At 38.3% G+C, this 19,316-nt stretch overlaps 2 protein-coding genes and 1 long non-coding RNA gene across 3 annotated transcripts; 1 reads left to right on the top strand and 2 right to left on the bottom strand.

Moving 5' to 3' along the window:
• LOC146473545 (contactin-associated protein 1-like) lies at positions 1-17,909 on the bottom strand. Its single transcript, XM_085118276.1, has 3 exons — positions 17,634-17,909; positions 7,721-7,981; positions 1-1,288 (listed from the first exon to the last, which is right to left on the bottom strand). Exons 1-3 carry the CDS (start codon positions 17,710-17,712, stop codon positions 636-638), a joined length of 993 nt encoding a protein of 330 aa, XP_084974402.1. The 5' UTR covers positions 17,713-17,909; the 3' UTR covers positions 1-635.
• Positions 3,682-4,429, top strand: LOC146473547 (uncharacterized). Its single transcript, XR_014866373.1, has 2 exons — positions 3,682-3,729; positions 3,952-4,429. It is a non-coding gene; the product is annotated as an uncharacterized LOC146473547 (long non-coding RNA).
• Positions 9,903-13,839, bottom strand: LOC146473546 (neurexin-4-like). The gene is made up of 4 exons (XM_085118274.1): positions 13,686-13,839; positions 12,339-12,595; positions 11,451-11,562; positions 9,903-11,121 (listed from the first exon to the last, which is right to left on the bottom strand). Exons 1-4 carry the CDS (start codon positions 13,744-13,746, stop codon positions 10,496-10,498), a joined length of 1,056 nt encoding a protein of 351 aa, XP_084974400.1. The 5' UTR covers positions 13,747-13,839; the 3' UTR covers positions 9,903-10,495.
• Positions 17,910-19,316: the final 1,407 nt, after the last annotated feature.

The following is a 19,316-nucleotide window of genomic DNA, read 5'->3' as shown; positions in this document are numbered from 1 at the left end:
GCAAGCCGTCGAGTGCAAAATGCACAATCGAGGGACGTACCGTGTTTTTCGTAAATTGCTGGAGATGAGGAAACGGTAACACCGGCTACTCAAAACTGCTAAGAAAAAAAAACCAAGCAAAACTATACTTTTAAAATTATTTATTGCGAACAGATTACTGTATCACAATCTTTTTTATTTCACAGAAAAGAAAAAAAAAAGCCGTAACCATATGTTGTACTGTAAAGAACATGCAAACAAATTCCAAGTTAACAAGTGTACTGACCAGTTAAGTCCAGATAAATTTTACCAAAAATTCTACCCAGGGAGTTACGGATCACTGTTAGGGCAACAATCTTTATTTCGCAGGAAAGAAAAAAAATTCTTCTTTATATCGGAAAAGTTGAACTATGAAGAACAGGCAAACAGGCAGACAGCTCGCGTTTAGTTCCGCATGATGTTGATAATTAATTGTGTTAATGCGATAGCTGTGACTGATTAGAGTAATCCCTCTAATTTTACTTGTTTTGACGCAACTTGATTGGAAATCCCTCTACTTCTCAATCAAATGTGACTCCATACATTTTTTATTGTATAATAATAACACTTTTTTCATTCGATTTGGTAAGACCTACTGTTCTACTGTTTTTGCATGTTTAGGTAGACGCAATCAATCTTATTGCTGACATCTTCGACAATTTTTCAGCAATACCATAGCACTTGAACTTCCCCAAGGTATGGTAGCCTTTTTCTTCACTGGCTACGTCTCCAAATCTGAGCTGTATAACCGGAAGAAATGACTTGTCAGTGAGGAGACCGCTGTCTTCACGCCATACCTTGTCATTCTTGTCACAGTTGCAATCATATTTGGGGTTTGCACATGTGTTGTTCATCCCGCATGCGCACTTACCACTACTAGATGATGCTCCGCCCCAGTTCTTCATCTTAGTAGAATTACGTGACACCCACCAAGCAATTTCATCTCTGAACATCTTTGAATGATAACATTCATATTTGATAAACTGTTCACAGTGTGAAGAGACCCTGGTGAGACTCGCCAGCTGGGGCAGACTCACTCCCGTGTAGTGAATGTCACATGAGTAACATCCCTGTGGGTTGCATCCGTTCACCAATGGTCTGCCCTCACTGTCGTGACTGATGACTGTCACGCCAACTCCATCCTTTTCAGACATGTCACAGGTGACGTCAAATGGTAGCATGCCTCCTTCACAATCGGGATAAATGGTGTAATCGCCACTTTCTCTTGTGGGATCCAGCTTCTTTAAATCACTACAAGACCTCGCTAATGCTATAAAGAAAAAATTAAATACGAACATATTTCTTAAGTTAATTAAATTGCTTCCAAATGGTCCAATTTCATTTTGGTCTCACGAGTGTTGAAATAAAACTTAGTGCTCCATATATTCAGAAACTTTATTTATTATCCAACCCCACTGTTCGAAAACACGTTAAACGAGTACAAAGATGACACGATTTTCGTTTGATTAGTAGTTGTACTTTAAAACAGAACAGTTTGACGATCCCTGGTGTTAATCTTTTGAGGATCTTTAAAGATCCTCAAAGATCTTTATGAAGATCTGCGAGGATCCTTATGAAGATCTTTAAGGATCCTTAAACAATCTTGCAAAGATCTTTAAGGATCCTCAAAAATCCTTGCCAAGATCCTTAAGGATCCTCAACTTTCTTGCCAAGATCTTTGAAGATCCTTGAAGATCTTGGCCAAGATCTTTGAGGATCCTCAAAGATCCTTAAGGATCCTTGCAGATCTTGCCAAGATCTTGTCAAGATCTTTAAGGATCCTTTGCAGGTCTTGCCAGGATCTTTGAGGATCTGCAAAGATCCTTTGCAGAACTTGCCAAGATCTTTGAGGATCTTCAATTATGTTGCCAAAGATCCTAAAAGGATTTTCAAGGATCCTTTGCAGACCTTTTCAAGATCTTTGAAGATCTTCAATAACCTTGCCAAAGATCTTCAAGAATCCTACAGGATCCTTTGCAGCTCTTGCCTAGATCTTTGAAGATCTTCAATAATCTTGCAAAAGATCTTCAAGGATCTTGAATGATCCTTTGCAAGACCTGGTACTACTTTGAACTTTCCAAAATCACAAGAACATTTGTGACTGAAATTTCCGGTGAGTCTCAGAATAAGCTGTTGAGAATGTACATGTAGTATGTAGATGAAAAAGAACATCAGCATGCCATAAAAGGGATAATTTTATTGAACAATCCCTAACTTATTTTAGTTAAGATTCAGGAATTTGTATATAAATGTAGGTCTACAGCGCTAAATCAGAACCAAGTAACTTGTGTCAATAAAATCAGAAATAGAAACATAACTTTTATTATGTATTGTGAAAGAATAATATTCAGCAGATGGATATTTTACCTCAACCATGATGGACAAAATTTTGACTACAACATGAAGCCTGGGTGATCACGATCCTAACGTTAATGTACAAGAAACTGTAATAATTTTTATTCTAAAATTTGGTTTGACAATTTCCAATGAAAAAGTTAGTACAAGAAAATATAATAACAGAAAAACAATAACTTATAGCAAGCTCTGATTATGTACAAAAGTTCTAATGACAAGGCTACACAGTGCAACAAATTTCACCACATGTTGTTCATAACATTAGTGCAAGTCAATATCCCTGTTAAAGGCTGATAATTATTATCAGCCTTTAACAAAACTTAAAAGTTACTGCCTTGATCTGCACATTTATAGTGGCTCAGAAAAATTGTAGTTTCTCCCTCGTGATGACCCACAAAATGTGGAATAACTATATTCTAGACAATAAATAATGTAACAAAACAGTGCAATCACAACATCAGCAAATGTTGTGCTACTATAAAAATTTGGTAGGCATAATAATTGTGCAAACACAGTGCTAAAAGACAAAAAAAGTACCAATTTCCTTGTAATTTACATGATCAAAACAACTTGACCCTCTAATTTTCTATTAAACTATCAGACATCAAGTGATGATCAAAACTCAAAGTTACAAAATTTTATTTTTTCATTGTTCCTGAGTAGTATATATAGTAGTAGAAGTCACAATTCATAACCTTATTAAATCAGTTAAAAATAGGCTCCCCTGCTTACAAGTAACTTAGTTTATTGAGCAGGATTTGGTGACTTCACACACTCTGAAGCTGCAGTCTTGAGTCTCGGCCTTGACAACAACATTGAGTTGAAAATTTACAGCAAAAAGAGAGAAAATCATGCACTTTAGTCAGTTCTTTTGTGTGATTACAGTGCTCACATTCGTTTTTAACGCATGGTGCTATTTTATTGTACATGTGGGCATTATAATACTCCACAAACTGACCTTCAACTTCAAACAAATCACAGGCAAATTAAAGTAATGTTATAATCGACCGGATAAGTCACCACACAAATAAAGCTTGCAATTGATTCTCAGTACAACTACAATCATTTGATTGTTTATTTCAACTAGCGCTAAAACTACAAACTTACCCCATAAAAACGTTTGTAAGTGTTTTATTTTAAAAATAAATAGGAAATGGCTACCTCGACAACCGAGATCAGATGAATTTGTAGCTATTAAAATTCACAGAAGCACATGCATTCGTTTGGTTGAATTGTGCATCATACATTTTCAAGCCAGTCTTTTATATTAAAACCTGCCTGTTTCTAAAAAGTAGTTGTCCACGTTTTCTAGCTTAAAAGAAGAAAAAACTGAGGAAATGTGCCTTGTTTTCTTGAGTCCGCCCAATCTCGTACCCAGAGTCTTCAGGCTTTTTGGTCAGCGGGGCAACGCCGGGAAGACTCTGGGGACATCGAATTTTATTACCGCAGGATTTCTGCGGTAAAACAATGGCAACCGTTACGGAACAGCCAATCAAAAAAATTGAATTTTTTCGATGTCCTCAGAGTCTTCCCGGCGTTGCCCCGCTGACCAAAAAGCCTGAAGACTCTGGGTACGAGATTGGAGTCCGCCTGCTAAAATCCAAAAGAAACGGTCTTTCTGCGAGCCTGCAGTGTATAGCTGCTGACCAAATTTGGCTTTGTTAGTGCCCAGTCTTCCAAGTCTGATGGAAATCCAAGATGGCTGCCGCTCTTGGCCCGGTGGTTTCCTTGTTTCCTTTATAAAAGAAGTATTGTGCAAGAAAGCGACAGGGTAATCATTTGATGAAGACTGTGAGCAAACTTTTAGCTATTGGAAATCACTTTTTATTTATAAGAATGAATTACTGAGTCTGAGTATCACTAAGACACTATCATGCTGCATGACAAGCACTGATCAGACAATCAGCTGAGTAAACTTATTTATTTGTCTATTGAATTATATCCTTTGGTGGGAAGCCATATCAAGCAGGAATCTTGGTGCAACATATCACAAATTTAAATTGCCAAAACGAAATTCCATATTCCATGTACCCGTTTCTCTGAGACATCCAAGCAATAGTTCCAAGCAAAAAACCAGCAGTATTGATGACATTGCATTATTGCAACTTTCAGAGTTTTAGTGAACAGTCTGTACTTTCCAACACCTTTAAGGTATAATTATTTACTCTGGAAGCTCAAACGCAGTGGAAACGGAAATTTTGATTCTCATTTTGAAATGTGACAAATGTGTTTGTTACTAAAGTGGGAATATCTACCAACATTGTATGCCCGATGTGACTTTCTTTCGAACAAACTTTCTTAACACTATATCTTCATCAAGAAACCACAAACGCTCAAATTTGCTGCCTCACCTGCCCTTTCATCCCACAAGCTTGGGAGCAATAATCGTTTTATAATTCCGGTGTGCAAAAACAATCGTTAAAAGAACTCTTTTATTAGTCATTAGTAGTAGTAAGTAGTTTTTTAAATAATGTCCTTTTTGAGAATGATGATTATTCTAGAAAGTGACGCAGGCATACTCGCAAAAAAGAAATCCGAATGCTCCTATCAGGAGTCGAACCTAAGACCTTCCGATTACTAGTTCGGATGCTCTACCACTGAGCTACAGGAGACTCGTGGGAGCTAAGGCCATTAAACTAGGTTCGAAGTATGTTACCTGTAATTATTAAATTTTTTTCTAGATTTTGTATATATTATGTTTTTCAGTTTCATACAATTTAATTATTTGTACACGCAATTCAGTCTTCGGACTGCGAAGTGTATTTGAATAAACGGTCTTATTGATTAATAAAATAAATTACCAAATGCCTACACTGTAATTGCAAGTGTAAATATATGGCCTTTTATTTTCCATCACCGTTTTTTTCTATTTATCATAGGGGTCTTGCAAACATCCTCATTAAATCCTTGAAGCTCATGAAGGATCCTGGCAAAGGTCTTTGCAAGATCCTTACTATCAAGGAACCTTTTAAGATCCGTCAAAGATATTCAGCTTAATTTAAAAATCCTTTAGGATCCCTAAGGATCCTGACAAAGATCTTTGCAAGATCTTCGAAGGATCGTTATTAAATTGTTGAAGATTTTGGCAAGGATCTTTTAAAGATTCTTCAAAGATCCTCATTAAATCCTTGAGGATCCTGGCAAAGATCTTTGCAGGATCTTCAAAAGGATCTTGCTAAGATTCTTTAAAGATCCTCATTAAATCCTTGAGGATCCTGGCACAGATCTTTGCAAGATCTTTAAAACGATCTTTCTAAGATTCTTTAAAGATCCTCATTAAATCCTTGAGGATCCTGGCAAAGATCTTTGCAAGATCTTTAAAAGGATCTTTCTAAGATTCTTTAAAGATCCTCATTAAATCCTTGAGGATCCTGGCAAAGATCTTTGCAAGATCTTTAAAAGGATCTTTGTAAGATTCTTCAAAGATCCTCATTAAATCCTTGAGGATCCTGAAGGATCCTTGCAAAGATCTTTGCAAGATCTTTAAAAGGATCTTTGTAAGATTCTTCAAAGATCCTCTTTAAATCCTTGAGGATCCTGAAGGATCCTTGCAAAGATCTTTGCAAGATCTTTAAAAGGATCTTTGTAAGATTCTTCAAAGATCCTCATCAAATCTTTGAGGATTTTGAAGGATCCTTGCAAAGATCTTTGCAAGAATCTTTGCAAGGATCTTACAAAGATCCTTGCAAGATCCTTACCAATTCCTTGAGTATCTTTGCAGATAGTATAACAAGATGTTGCAAATGCAGGATCTTTGAAGATCTTTGGAGGATCTTCAAAGATCCTATAAGGATCCTTTAAGGATCTTTATCTTTAAAGATCTTTGGCAGGTCTTTGAAGATCTTTAAAGATCCTTGAAGATCCTGTGAGGTTTTTCACCAGGGAATTGCTACATTTATTCCTACTCTGGTTTTCTAGCTAACTCGAGCGCGTTCATCTTTTTTCTGTTTTCATTTCCTATAGCTAACAGTTTTCTTTGCTACTCCTCAGAAAAGCTTACATTTGGTAATAAATCTGAAGTGACGAGTTTCCCTTGGATATGCGCCTTAGTTCACTGTTGGATAATCTAGGCCAAAGAGGACAAATGATGGTCTAACCAAGCCTTATGTAGGGTAATTAGCTAGAGTATCTCCTTACTACCACCCGATCGGAAGCCACAGAACAGATGCACTGATAAGAAGCATAAATTTATTTATTTGTTAAATAAATATCCTATTAGATCATTTGTGGCACCGGCATGCAGGTGTAAAGTTGTGTTCGCTATTTGAATTTGGACTTTGCCCCAATACAGCACAACACGTAAAAATACATACGTCATTTTTATACTAACCGAGTTCGAGGTCCGTACTGTAAGTACGGACCTTGCGGACCGAGGTTTTATAACACACCGTAACATGTAATGAGACATATTTATCTATTTTATTATTTATTTATCTGTTCACCAAATATTTTTTAATCCAGGATGGTCCGTCACTAGCAAAACTGCAAGTTGAGCGAGTAAACAGCCATGTTCATTTTTTAACTATGCCAATAACATGTAAAACACTAAATAATAATAATTAACAAATCGACGGCATTATTCTGTCTATACGGTTTATAAACTATAGAGTGACGTCAAAAAATGGCCAAAACTCAACTGGAACGGCGAGTGGTTTCACTGCCAAGTTTTGAACATTTTATGGCGTCATTTTATGATCTGTAAAAGCATAGACCGTAGAAAAGTGCCGTCGATATGTTTTTTACAATAACATGGAAAAAGTACGAGCGGAATTGACTTTATTTTCCGTTAAGAAAGCAGGTGCCTTTCATCTCAGATCATTTTTATTGTATGTCGGCTTTTATAGACAATAGCTACGAGTCAATCAGCGCGCGAGAATTTGGACAGTTAATGTAAAATAAATGATAAATATGGAAGACAGTGTAATTTTCATGAATTTCCTTTGGTCGGCAGAAGTCTCTCCGAAATATCAATTCTTGTATGTCAAGCCAAACGTGTGAATTATAACTCAACAAGAATTTAAATTTAACTGGATTTGTTATTACTGTATTTTAAACACAAAACGATTCTTTTAAAGTTCGGTCGCAAATAAGATATTTCATTCGATTTCAAATAATTTATGCATGATTGACCAATCTTGTCGGACGTTAAGGTGCGAAATGCCACCATATCATTTTCTAGAAGCGATTCTTCAAATATTTTATGCATGAATGTTCAGTCTTGTCGGACGTTAAGGTGCGAAATGCCACCTCATCATTTTCTTAAAGCGAATTTTTCGCAAATCAGATAGCACATGGATCGGGAGCAGTTGTAGCGGTAAACTATTTCTAGTATTAGTTATAGGGTTACCTGGGTATCTTGCCATTCCCATGTAAGTTGCATATGGTTCTTCCACAAAACGTGCTTGACAACTTTGTTCTTTTGCTTTACTGTTCAAATCGCATTTCCTTGTCTTCCACCAGAAATTGAAGCTCATGCATCTTGGATCGTCAACACACAAGTCGACACAATCAGGAAAGCTGTGCGTGAGATTATAGCTCAGGTATGTTGCATTGAGGAGCACAAATCCTCTTTGAGACCTTTCCCCACGACACAAGTTGTCTTCTACAGCTGAAAACTTCAATTGTAGATGAGATATTGTTAGGAGAAGGAGAATTTTCGCCATATTTTGAACAGATCGGTGTCTTTTCACCTCCGTCTGCTCCGTCAGCGCTGTCTCCTTTAATTAATGAGTCTGATTCCTCAATAAGCTGAACTTTGAAAGAAGGGGCATTAAAGAAGCGGATATAAAAACCTTGAATTGCCAATCAAAAGTGTTTATTTTGGATTTTGAATTTTAATTAATTTCCTTTTTTCTTTTAATTAATTTTGAATCTTTCTTAAACTTAAAAGAAACCGCTATGTGAGTGCTAAGCTATGGCCAGTAGGCAAATCCTTGCAAGTCTCGTAGTTGTAGTTATAAAATGGGGGGATAGAGGACGACCTAAGTAACAGGATAGATAGATAGATAGATAGATAGATAGATAGATAGATAGATAGATAGATAGATAGATAGATAGATAGATAGATAGATAGATAGATAGATAGATAGATAGATAGATAGGTAACTCATCTAATCCCTTATCTCAGTTTAATTGTGACTGTATTTTTCATCATATCAACAAAAACAGAAGTTCTCTTGGGTAAATATAACGTGGTCAATGTCATACATATTTAATCCTGCAAAGACAACAAAGGACAGTTCTTAAAATAGGATCTGTTAATTTTAAATAAAATGTCATTCTATTTTGTTCAAGAAGTTCCGGCATTGGAATGAAAACACGATGTATGACTGGCGAGCTCAATAGTTATCAAACCTTATCAAGCTATTGCTTAAGCCAAAAGGCAGGTGCTTCCATATTTTTTAATACTAATTTCTTATTTCAACTCTCATAAACTTTTTTTGGGATCCCGTGGAAGGCTTGATCATCTATGTGACTTTATTACCAGTAGAAAAATCTAGTCCTGATGAATCGGATTTCGTCTGAAATTCTACCTCAAAGATTCAAATCAAACTCAAGAAAGCCACGCACATCAAATGGAAGACGTGATCCGTCTTTATATTAACCGTCATTGCATCATGTTATTAAATTTATCCCTTTTTCTCAACACACTGTCTGCATTGTTTGTTTTCTTATTTTTGCCTCTACTTTATTCCGATACGTCTTTACAATTTCACTATCCATTATCATGAAATTAATATTATGAAAAACTGAATCATTGTTTTATGCAATTCCAGGGATTTGATTGGCTTAGCGGACACCGTAAATTTAACAATTATTCCACGAGGATATGAGATGATAGATAGCCAACGACGCGCGTAGCACCGAGTTAGCTATAATCATCTCGTATCCAACAAACGCAAGTGGAATAATTATTTGATTAAAAAAAATCAAGAAATATTGCTAGATCTTACTGATTTCGCTGTGCAAGGACGACAGCAGACAATGTAATGGTCGCCATTTCTCGGCCATGGTATAATGGCTCATATACCATGGCCGCTAAGCCAATCATATCCCTCGAATTGCATTATACAATGATGCAGTTTTTAATTAAAGCCATTATACCATGCCCTACGTAGTGGTGTCTATTATATTGTCTTCTGGTTGTTCTTGCAAAGCGAAAATCAGCAAGATCTAGCCATAGCAATATTTCTTGATTGCTTGTTGCCGGGATATGAGATGATTATAGCCAAATCTATCATGTCATATCCAACGCGTGCATCCGCGTGGAATAATTGTTAATTCCCTATTGCGATAAGAAATATCTATTAATAGTTTTAATTCTAGCATATATATTTCACCATTTCAAATGCATGTATAACGGTTTTAAGAACTGAAGATGACACTGAGAATTGTCTGTCCCGTGTTTTCCTCTTAAAATCACTGAATATTTATAATTTAACCTTCGGAAAGGACTTTATCATCTGGCTAAAGTTATCCGTCCTTTAAGAAACTAGCCGCCTGGCGTCTGTTTCTCAAAACTCCACATTTTAGATCCGAAAATCTATTTTACGTGCCATTGTTCATTGTTAGAAATTTGATTTTTGGTAATTTTGAAAGCTAAAACATTGAAAACTTTATAAGATGAAGAAACACTTTGTGAAATTTTGAACAAAAAGCTACCACCAATCGATTATCATTACGCAAATAGGTCGCTTCAAGTCGCGTGGTTTGCTAATTTGACAATACCAAGACTATGATGCTCACTCGTTAACTTTATTTTTCAATCAATCTATCAATCATCAATCAATCAATCAATCAATGTTTATGTTAAAATATAACATAATTAGAGGCTTTATTGTTTCGCAAATAGCTACAGCTATTCGAGGTGGAGCAAGACGAACACAAGAAAATGACGAGTACAAACTACTGAAAGACTACAGTGATTTATCTTTTTACATGTTCCATGGATATGAAGTAGATGGCTCAACTTTGAAGCTGCTGTTTGGCTCCCTAAAGGTAATCGCTTCTACCCAACTCTACCATTTTAATGGTGATTTCTATTGTATTACAGCTATATAAGGCAACACTAGTACCCGAAGGAAAATTCGATACATTTACAGTTAGTACAGTCATTTATTTATCAGTCAATGGTCTGATAACACCTGAACTTCCCCAAGGTATGGTAGCCGTGTTCATCTTTGCCTTTGTCAAAACCTGTATCTCCAAACCTCAGCTGTTTAACTGGAAGATGGGTTTTGTTAGTGAGGATACCGCTGTCTTCACGCCATTGAAAGTCATTCTTGTCACAGTTACAATCACGTTCCGGGTTTGCACAAGTGTTGTTCTTGGCGCATGCGCACTTATCCCAGCCAGAAGCTCCGTCCCAATATGTCATCTTTTTAGAATCACGTGACACCCACCATCCCACTGACCCGTTTTTGTACCGGTTGTGAAGCTTCGAACTATAGCATTCATATTTGATAAACTGTTCACAGTATAAGGAGCGTGTGGTGAGACTCGCCAGCTGAGACAGACTCGCTCCTGTGTAATGAATGTCACGTGAATAACTTCCTGCTTTCTCAGATCCATTCACCAGTGTTCTGTTTTCACTGTCATGGCTGACGACTGTCACGCCAACTCCATCCCTGTCAGTCATGTTACAGGTGACGCCAAATGGTGGTAAGCCTCCTTCACCATCAGGATCGATGACATAATCTCCACTATCTGCCTCAGTATCAACCCTCTTTAAATGGCTGCACGATGTTGCTTTGTAAAAGATAAGTTTGGCAATATAATGTCGATAAGTGAAAGTTTAGTACTTTACAATTTTTATTTAATTATAATGATAGTGCATAAAGTTAAGTTGGTAACACTCGAGGAAAAAAATCCCAGCCCTAATTTCTGAATTAACAACCGTTTGTAGTTGTTTTGTCTTTTGCTTTTTGTTTTCTTTTCGGACAGAGTTACCAAGCCTTTTTTGGAAGTTTCAACTGAATAAATTGATTCTAAGCTATAAGCTTTTAATCTAGAAACGATTGGAGGTTATACATCAGTCCAAAAATAGCCCATTCCATAACGCAGTCATGGAGTGTTACCTTCACAATCTGTTCCAGGAAATCCAGGGGAACATCTACAAAGAAACCCTTTACTGGAAAATCCTGCTTGGCATGTACCACCGTTAAAACAAGGGCTGCTACTACAGGGATTCTGAAATGAAAATCAGTTTATGATTACACAACCGTGACATTGTAGGACACAGGACAAAGAAGCGCCCGAATTTTGTTTTGCTCATTTAAATGAAAGAAAGTTAACTTGTAACTGATACGACGAGAATTGGTGTTATCAGAATGATACTCAAGAATTGTGAATCCTTTAATTTCTCTCTCACGATTACTTTTTCCATTCTTTTTACTCACATATTTGCCTTAACTGATGCTGGTTGATGACTATTACTTTACGCGTTTCTTATTTTGGAGGGGTTTACACTTAACGAAAATCGTGCAATAACTGGTCTGAATTTTTTTCCGACAAAAATGATTATAAAAGATCGAGCCGTGATAGCAATTATTTACAACCTAACGGCTGTGAAGCAACCGCAAATCTTCTTGTCTGATAATAATTTGCCTTTGTTGATATTTCCTTGTACAAGTTACAAAAGCCAACGCGAAGATAAATGCTTTAAAGCCCCATTTGTCATTCTCATGGGTCAAGTAGAATTCGCCTCTATGAATTATTCAGTGCGACCAGTGTGATTTTAAGAAAAGAATGGAAAAAGCTCATTTGTAAAAGGTGTGAACACATCAGAAACTATCCGAGGTGTAGATGATTTTTAACAAAACTTCTCATCAAAGCCAGGCCCAGCCTGTAATCTGAAATTTTCGTGCTGACCCATGCAATTCTGGCCTCGCTTCGATAACGAGGTTTAAGAAAAATTGAAAGGCAGCCTATAAAAACGTTTCTTTTTCTTTGAAAGTTACCAGTACCTCAATAGCCAGATAAGTGTATTGATCTTCATCCTTCAAGTCTGACGCAAATTCCCTTTCATCTGTGGCATTATTTAACTCGCATTTAAGCTTTCCTCCCGTCAAAGGTCCCATATTAATGGACACACAGTTGGGCTCCATATAACACTTCACACGGCAGCTCCCTTCATTGAGTACATCGCCTTTACTGATCACGTGACCCACCAGGATTTTGTTTAATCTCGGTTCTTTGAAGATGATAAAGCGCTCATGCTCAGCTGTCAAAAGATAGTAATCTAGTTTGTATGGGTAATAGCACGATTTTGAGTGTCATTTTTCAAAGGTTAATTGTGGGCGAGTGCAATTTGTAGCCATTGAGTGGAGCCAAAGTTTACGAGTGCTAATTTATTTCAGATTACACGAACAAATCACGTGATTATTTGTTTTACATTCAATTATTTGCGTCACGCTATTTTATTTGTTTTCGTGATGCGAAATTTCCTCCGCCTACAACATGGGAGATTGAGACCCTATCATATATTTTACGTTGATGTATCTTTGTACACATTCGCGTAACTGATTAAACTGCTGAAATTTGTCGTTTGGAACTCTTTAGAAACAAAAGACTGGTTAGAAAACGTATACAATGAACAAAAGACCTAAAAATATTAGAAAATTGAAAGGAGACTGAAGGTTAGTTTCCATGTGTACTTTAACACTTCAGTCGGCATCTCGACGCATCGCTGCGAGCACGCTTTTCGGTAGGCTGGATTTCAGGTGCATTTTTGATTACTGACAAGCAAGTCACTAAAAAATGGCCAGAAAGACACTAGAACTAACTTTCGTTAAAAAGTCTAAACGAAAGAAACCATAAGAATAACAACTGCGTTTCTTCCGTCAAAATGAGACATTATTATTTCCATCTTGCCGAACAATCGCAATTTCAGGTATAGCCGGTTGTCACACACATTAATTGAAAGCTTAAGACAAAGAATAAATTTTCACTTTTGGTACATGTTAATTATAAACTAGACTGGCGACAGGTGTTAGAGTAAAGTCCGACAGTGAAATATTAAATAAAATAAAAACGGTGATGAGCAAAATATCGAGAATTTCTGAGTCGTAAAATTAAAGGAATTTTATATTAAGTTTAGAATAGCAAGGTAGGTGACAGCAATCAGCAGTCGAATAATAGTATAACTAAGAAACTTTTTTTGTTTGGGTTGGGTTAAAACGCTTCTATATAATATATGACATGAATGGATAAATGAAACCGAAGCGCAGAAGACCGTTGGCCTTCCCCTCGAGTACTCGCTTGGACTCCTCGAACTCTCTGTCTCGAGATATGGAGTACATACAGCCATTCACCTTCAAGTGCCGGTCGATTGCCGTCGCCATCACCCGCATAAACTCTCGGGCTCACAATCATTTCCGTCTTGCTTACGCACACTCGGATAAAATTACTCAAGGAGTATGTTCAATTCACCAGCTTCGTACTGTTCAATATTTTAGTGGTGTCCCTTCTCGCTTGCACAGGTCTGCCAAACTTTCGGCCAGTCAGTTAGTATTCCACTTAGTGCAATTTTTCTTTTTTCTTTTTTTTTTTTTTTTTTTTGCTTTGTCGTTTAAACTGTCAATGACGACGGCCAATGGCTTTTTGCCCACGCATCAGTCACCCACGAAAGATGTGGAGGAGTTGTCATCCTGTTACAATAAATAAAGAACAACCGGCCTCCGAGTAGTTGAAAAAATGTCAGACAGAATTATTGTGGCATACCTTCAGGGCAATCCAGCCTTGTCCATAGTTGTAGCTTATGCCCCCACAGAAGGGGCAGACCTAGAGGATAAGTCTGGGTTCTATGGATGCAGGATGCAGTGGAAAACATCTCAACCCACAACTGCACGATACTAATAGGCGATTTCAATGCTCGAATTGGACAAGATAGACATACTACTTAACCGCGGGTCATTGGCAAAAACACTTACCATGACCTGACAAACAGCAACGGTGAACTCTTGTCCGATTCAGTTTTGCGAACAGCATAACTTACGCCCCGCTCAGGTTAAGTTTCCTCACTCTAAAAGCCGAACTTGGACTTGGGACAATCCTTCAGGTTAAAGAGCACAGCTTGATCACATCACAATCAATGCCAAGTGGCAGAACACCTTACGAAATTGCAGAGCTTACAACACGGTCGAATTAGATTCTGACCATCGAATCGTGAGTGCAACTGTGAAAATCAGCCTGCGTATTCAGGTAGCAAACCCGGTGAAGCGCAAACGTGACAACTGGAAAAGACTGACCAAAGGCCCAAAATTATGGCAAGAGTTCCGACTAGAACTGTGAAACCGCTTTGAGCCCCTGATGGCACTCCTATCCCATGAAGATAGCAAACCAAAATCTTAAGATCTATTCGAGGAGGGCATGGAGGAAACTGCCGCATAAGTAGTCGGACTTGTAAAATCAAAGAAGTCTCCTTACTGGGCCTGCAGCGAGAAAACGGATAAATTAAGGGACGAGAAAAACAAAGCAAAGTGGGGGTATAAGAACAAACATACTAAGGACACCAAAGAAAGGTACAGAGCGCTGAACTCCGAACTAAACAAAGCTTATCAACAGAATGAAATTAAACACTTTGAAGGGAAGTTGGGAGAGCTCAAACGGTCGTCCGAGAGTAACCAAGATGAGGTCGCTTGGAGGATAGTAAAAGAACTATCAGGAAAGAGAACCCCAAGGAACTACTGTCTGAATATCAACCATGTTTATCTAAAATCGTTAACAACCAGTCAGAAAACGCTGGCATTAACTTATCCCCCGCAGAGGTTGACCTTCTTATCGACACCGGCAATATCACCAAGAGTGAAACGGCAAAAGCGATCGAGCATATGAAAACAGGAAAGGCTCCAAGATGTGACCCATCAATAACAGCGGAGGCCCTAAAGCACGGAGGTGAAACAGATGTGGAAGCTCTTTATCATGCTTTATCAATGCAGTATTTACCGCAAAATCCCTCCATCGTGGTGGATTAGTAATATCATTTTACCACTCCGGATCCCCAAGAAAGGGAGCCTCTATGAAATGACCAACTATGGGGGCATAACCCTAATGTCCATCGCCGCCAAGGTTTATAATAGAATATTGCTGAACAGAATAAGACCATTCGTTGATCCAACCCTCAGGCATAACCAAGCAGGATTCCGTACAGGAAGAAGCTGTACACAACAAGTATTCATCCTCAGACGCGTAATGGAAGGTGCGGATGATCAACAATTGCCACTGTTGGTTACCTTCAGCGACTTCAAGAAGACTTTGGACTCTATTTTCTGCAATGCAATATTCAAGATCCCGAGACATTATGGAATTCCGGAGACACTAGCAGAGGCGATAAAAACCTTATACATCAATTCGAAAAGAGCGGTATATGTCGACGGCCGTCTATCCGAAGAATTCGAGGTCACTACTGGAGTCCTTTAGGGAGACGTCTTGGCCCCGTTTCTGTTCGTTATTATGATCGACTTCATAACGAAGCAATCTGAAGGAACACATGGCTTTAAATATTACAGCGCCCAGAAGATCTAGCAGATAGCTAACGAACGTGATTAATGACCTCGACTTTGCTGATGATATCGCCCTTTTTGAGAATTCCCTCGAAGAGGCTCAAGTCAGCTAAATAGGACAGCTGCTGATGCCCAAAAGATCGGCCTTAAGTCATCAACACAAAGAAAACAGAGTTCATGACCAATACCAGCGGCAAGAAAAACCTGACTCTGAACAATAAAGACTTCAAATTGGCTAACGACTTCACCTACCTTGGGTCAAAGATGGCTTCAACCGAAAGCGATGTACAACGGCGCCTTAGCCTCGCCTGGTCAGCATTCTGGAAGCTAGAAAGGCTGTGGCGATTCAAAATTACCCCCATAGAGCTTTAAAAAATCAAACTGTTTAAGCGACCTGTCTATCGATCCTTTAAGTTTCCTCTTCAGGTCCGTGTCCGCGATTTTTTAACTTTTCGTTGTATTGATTTTTAGTGACATTCACTGTTAACCTATTAAAGACGACTTAGCCTCTTCGCCCTGTTTTTGGTACTCACGAAAGCATTTCGATCTTGAGTAATAAACCTGTTCCAATGCTCTCTAAAGCCCCATTTACACTACAGGAAATTTTTGGCACGGCTCGGGTAAAAATGGTACACGTACCAAAAACTGCAGCACTGATGTCCTGTTTACATGTCTTTTTTTCTGCCGTGCTAAGCGGCGTGAGAAAATGTTTTGGTACGGGAAAAAGGCTCAACATCTTGGGTAGCGTACGCGATTATTCCTTAGGGCGCATGCGGCCAATGGCTTCTTTCATTCAAACATGGCGGGTGAGAAGTATTTGGAGTGTCTACTTCTAAAAAGGCTACACATCTTGTCGCAGGGACGTCGAAAATTAGTCTCTTCCTGTTCTTCTTTCCAGAATAACACTAAATAGAAAAGGCGTGAAGATACAAATATGTTCATTGTCATAGCAGCAATGCTGGCTTGTAATGGTCACTGATTTGAGTTGCTAGAAACAGTATTCAGGGACAAGGAGTGTATTCCTTTACTTCATTTCCTTTCTTAGAGTGACCGTGAGATTTTCTTGGTGACTTGCTTGTTGCAGGGCGCGCCGATTCCGCCATGTTGAATGGAATTACTACACATGCTTCAACAGATGGTGCTGACCACAGTTACGAAGGCTCGTCAGGAAAAAAATTGGTTTGGCACGGTCAATCGTTTACACTACACATTTCGTCCGAGCCGGGTCGAGTTTTTGGGAACGCGTACCAATTTCACCCGTGCTCGGACTACCTTTTCAGAAGGGCCGAGCACGGGTGAAATTTTGGGTCGGCAGGGATAAAATTTGGTACGGCAAAATCATTTACACTACAATATTTACCCGAGCCGAACCTTTTTTTTGGGTACGCGTGCCATTTTTATCCGAGCCGTGCCAAAAATTTTCTGTAGTGTAAATGGGGCTTAAATCGCAAATTTTTAGACTGGCATTTCAGTAAGCACTGAAAATTAGTTTTCACTGACCCACAAGCAGACAGAAGCTTCCCGCATCTCACAGGCAAATATTCCGTCATAAAACGATCGTTGATGGTCCTATAAACTTATCAGTATCCATAAAACAAGTCAACCTGCAAGACTTGTTGTGGGAAGTTCTTTGGTGCTAGACATTAACTTGATTGCTGACAAGCGAGTCGCTAAACATTTGGCCAGCAACACACTACACTGAACTCACTTTCATTAAAACGTCTAAACGAAATTTCTACAATACGTAACCTCTCTCACCCACAACTGCTGAATATTGAAGTCCCAGCCACGTACAAACCATAAAAACAACTGCATTTCTTCCACCAAAAGGAGCCATTATTGTTTGGATCTTGCCGTTCAATCGCAAATTTACGTATAGCAGTTGTCACACATTAACAGGAAGCTTATTGACAAAGAATAAATTTCTATTTTTGGTGCATGTTAAACTATCCCAGCGACAGGTGTAAGAGTGAAGTCCAACAGGGAAATTAAATAAAACAAAACTGTGTTCAGCCAAATATCGAGGATTGAAAGACTTTCTTTTAGAATATAAAGGTAGGTGACGGCAATTAACAATCAAATAATGGTATAATTAAGAAACTGGTAGGTTCAGTTAAATTGCTTTGACATAATATATGACAGAATGGTTTAATGAAAGCAAGCTAAATATTCTCACGACAACGCAGTGTGAATATTAAAGGTGCCATGTCACCTGTTTTTAATATTACTTAGAGAAACTAAAAGGCGTATGACAATCGAAGGAAACATAAAATAAGGGTTAAGTTGTGAAAAAAAATTATTCCACTTGACTCGTTTTTTGAAGCACTAATTAGTTGTGTTTGGCCGCAGATGGTTAGGATGGAAGTGGATTGTAACTTAAAAAATTGGCCAGGTTTTTCAAGTCCTCCTCCCGCACCTAAGATTAATATCGATATAAAGTGATAATGGTTGCAATTGGTTCTCCCTTTGAGAAAATCTCTAAATCTCTTCGTGTTCTTCAAGCATTTCGGGAACTAGAAAAAAATATTAATTTTCAGTCATTTAACACACCTGCCACACGGTTGGCGCTTCTGAAATTTAAATCAACCAATCATAGGTCAACAGGACGTAAAGACTAAGTTTACATACGTCATTAATACCTGCGTTCTGTGATTGGTTGTGCTGAACAACAGAAATGACATGAATTATTCATTGAAGGTGTTTAGCATGAACCGAAAATATTATTTTCATTAAGTCGACAATGAAGTGTTCCTTTTCGACAGAGGCATTGTATGACGTATGAAAACCAGCTTTGACTGCCGCTCGTACTGAGGGCTCAACTTCCGTATGGATTACGAGGCTTAAGAAAATAAAACAAAAGAAATGAATTATTCATCTCTGAACCTCAATGTAATGGGCCCTTTGCAACTGACAGTCACATGGTACAAAATCCACCTAGCTGGAGAGTAAATTGCTCTCTGGGACATCCATCCAGTCACTCTTGAATTTTCTTTGTTTTGGATGTCCCAGTACGTAGCTTGCTCTCCTGCAAAGTGGATTTTGTACCATGTGACCGTTAGCTGCAAAGGGCCCATTTCTGTTGTTTTATTCTCCAAAGCTTCGTAGACAAGTAAGAATTTTAATATATCGAAAATGGTCTATTACTTTAAAGTCTTTTAAACCTTGTTATGAAGAAGCGCAGTGGCATAGTGGTAAGCGTCGTACTTTTGATCTGACGGTCGAAAAATCGGGGGGAGGGTGGGGGCGGTCGTTGGTTCGAAGCTTAATGTTGGATTCTGCATTATGGTATTGTTTCCTCAGAGAAGAAATTTTTCTCCTCATTGTCTCCCTTCACACAGGTTTATAAATGAGTACCGGCGACATACTGCTGGGGTAAACACTATGATGGACTATCATCCCATTCAGCGGGGAGTAGAATTCTGTCTCCTAGAGACTGTCTCC

This window comes from Pavona decussata, unplaced genomic scaffold, assembly GCF_977016875.1.
Source record: "Pavona decussata unplaced genomic scaffold, jaPavDecu1.1 SCAFFOLD_93, whole genome shotgun sequence".
Lineage (NCBI taxonomy): Eukaryota > Metazoa > Cnidaria > Anthozoa > Scleractinia > Agariciidae > Pavona > Pavona decussata.
Note: the sequence above shows the minus strand (reverse complement) of the source record. Positions and strands in the feature narration are given on the sequence as shown.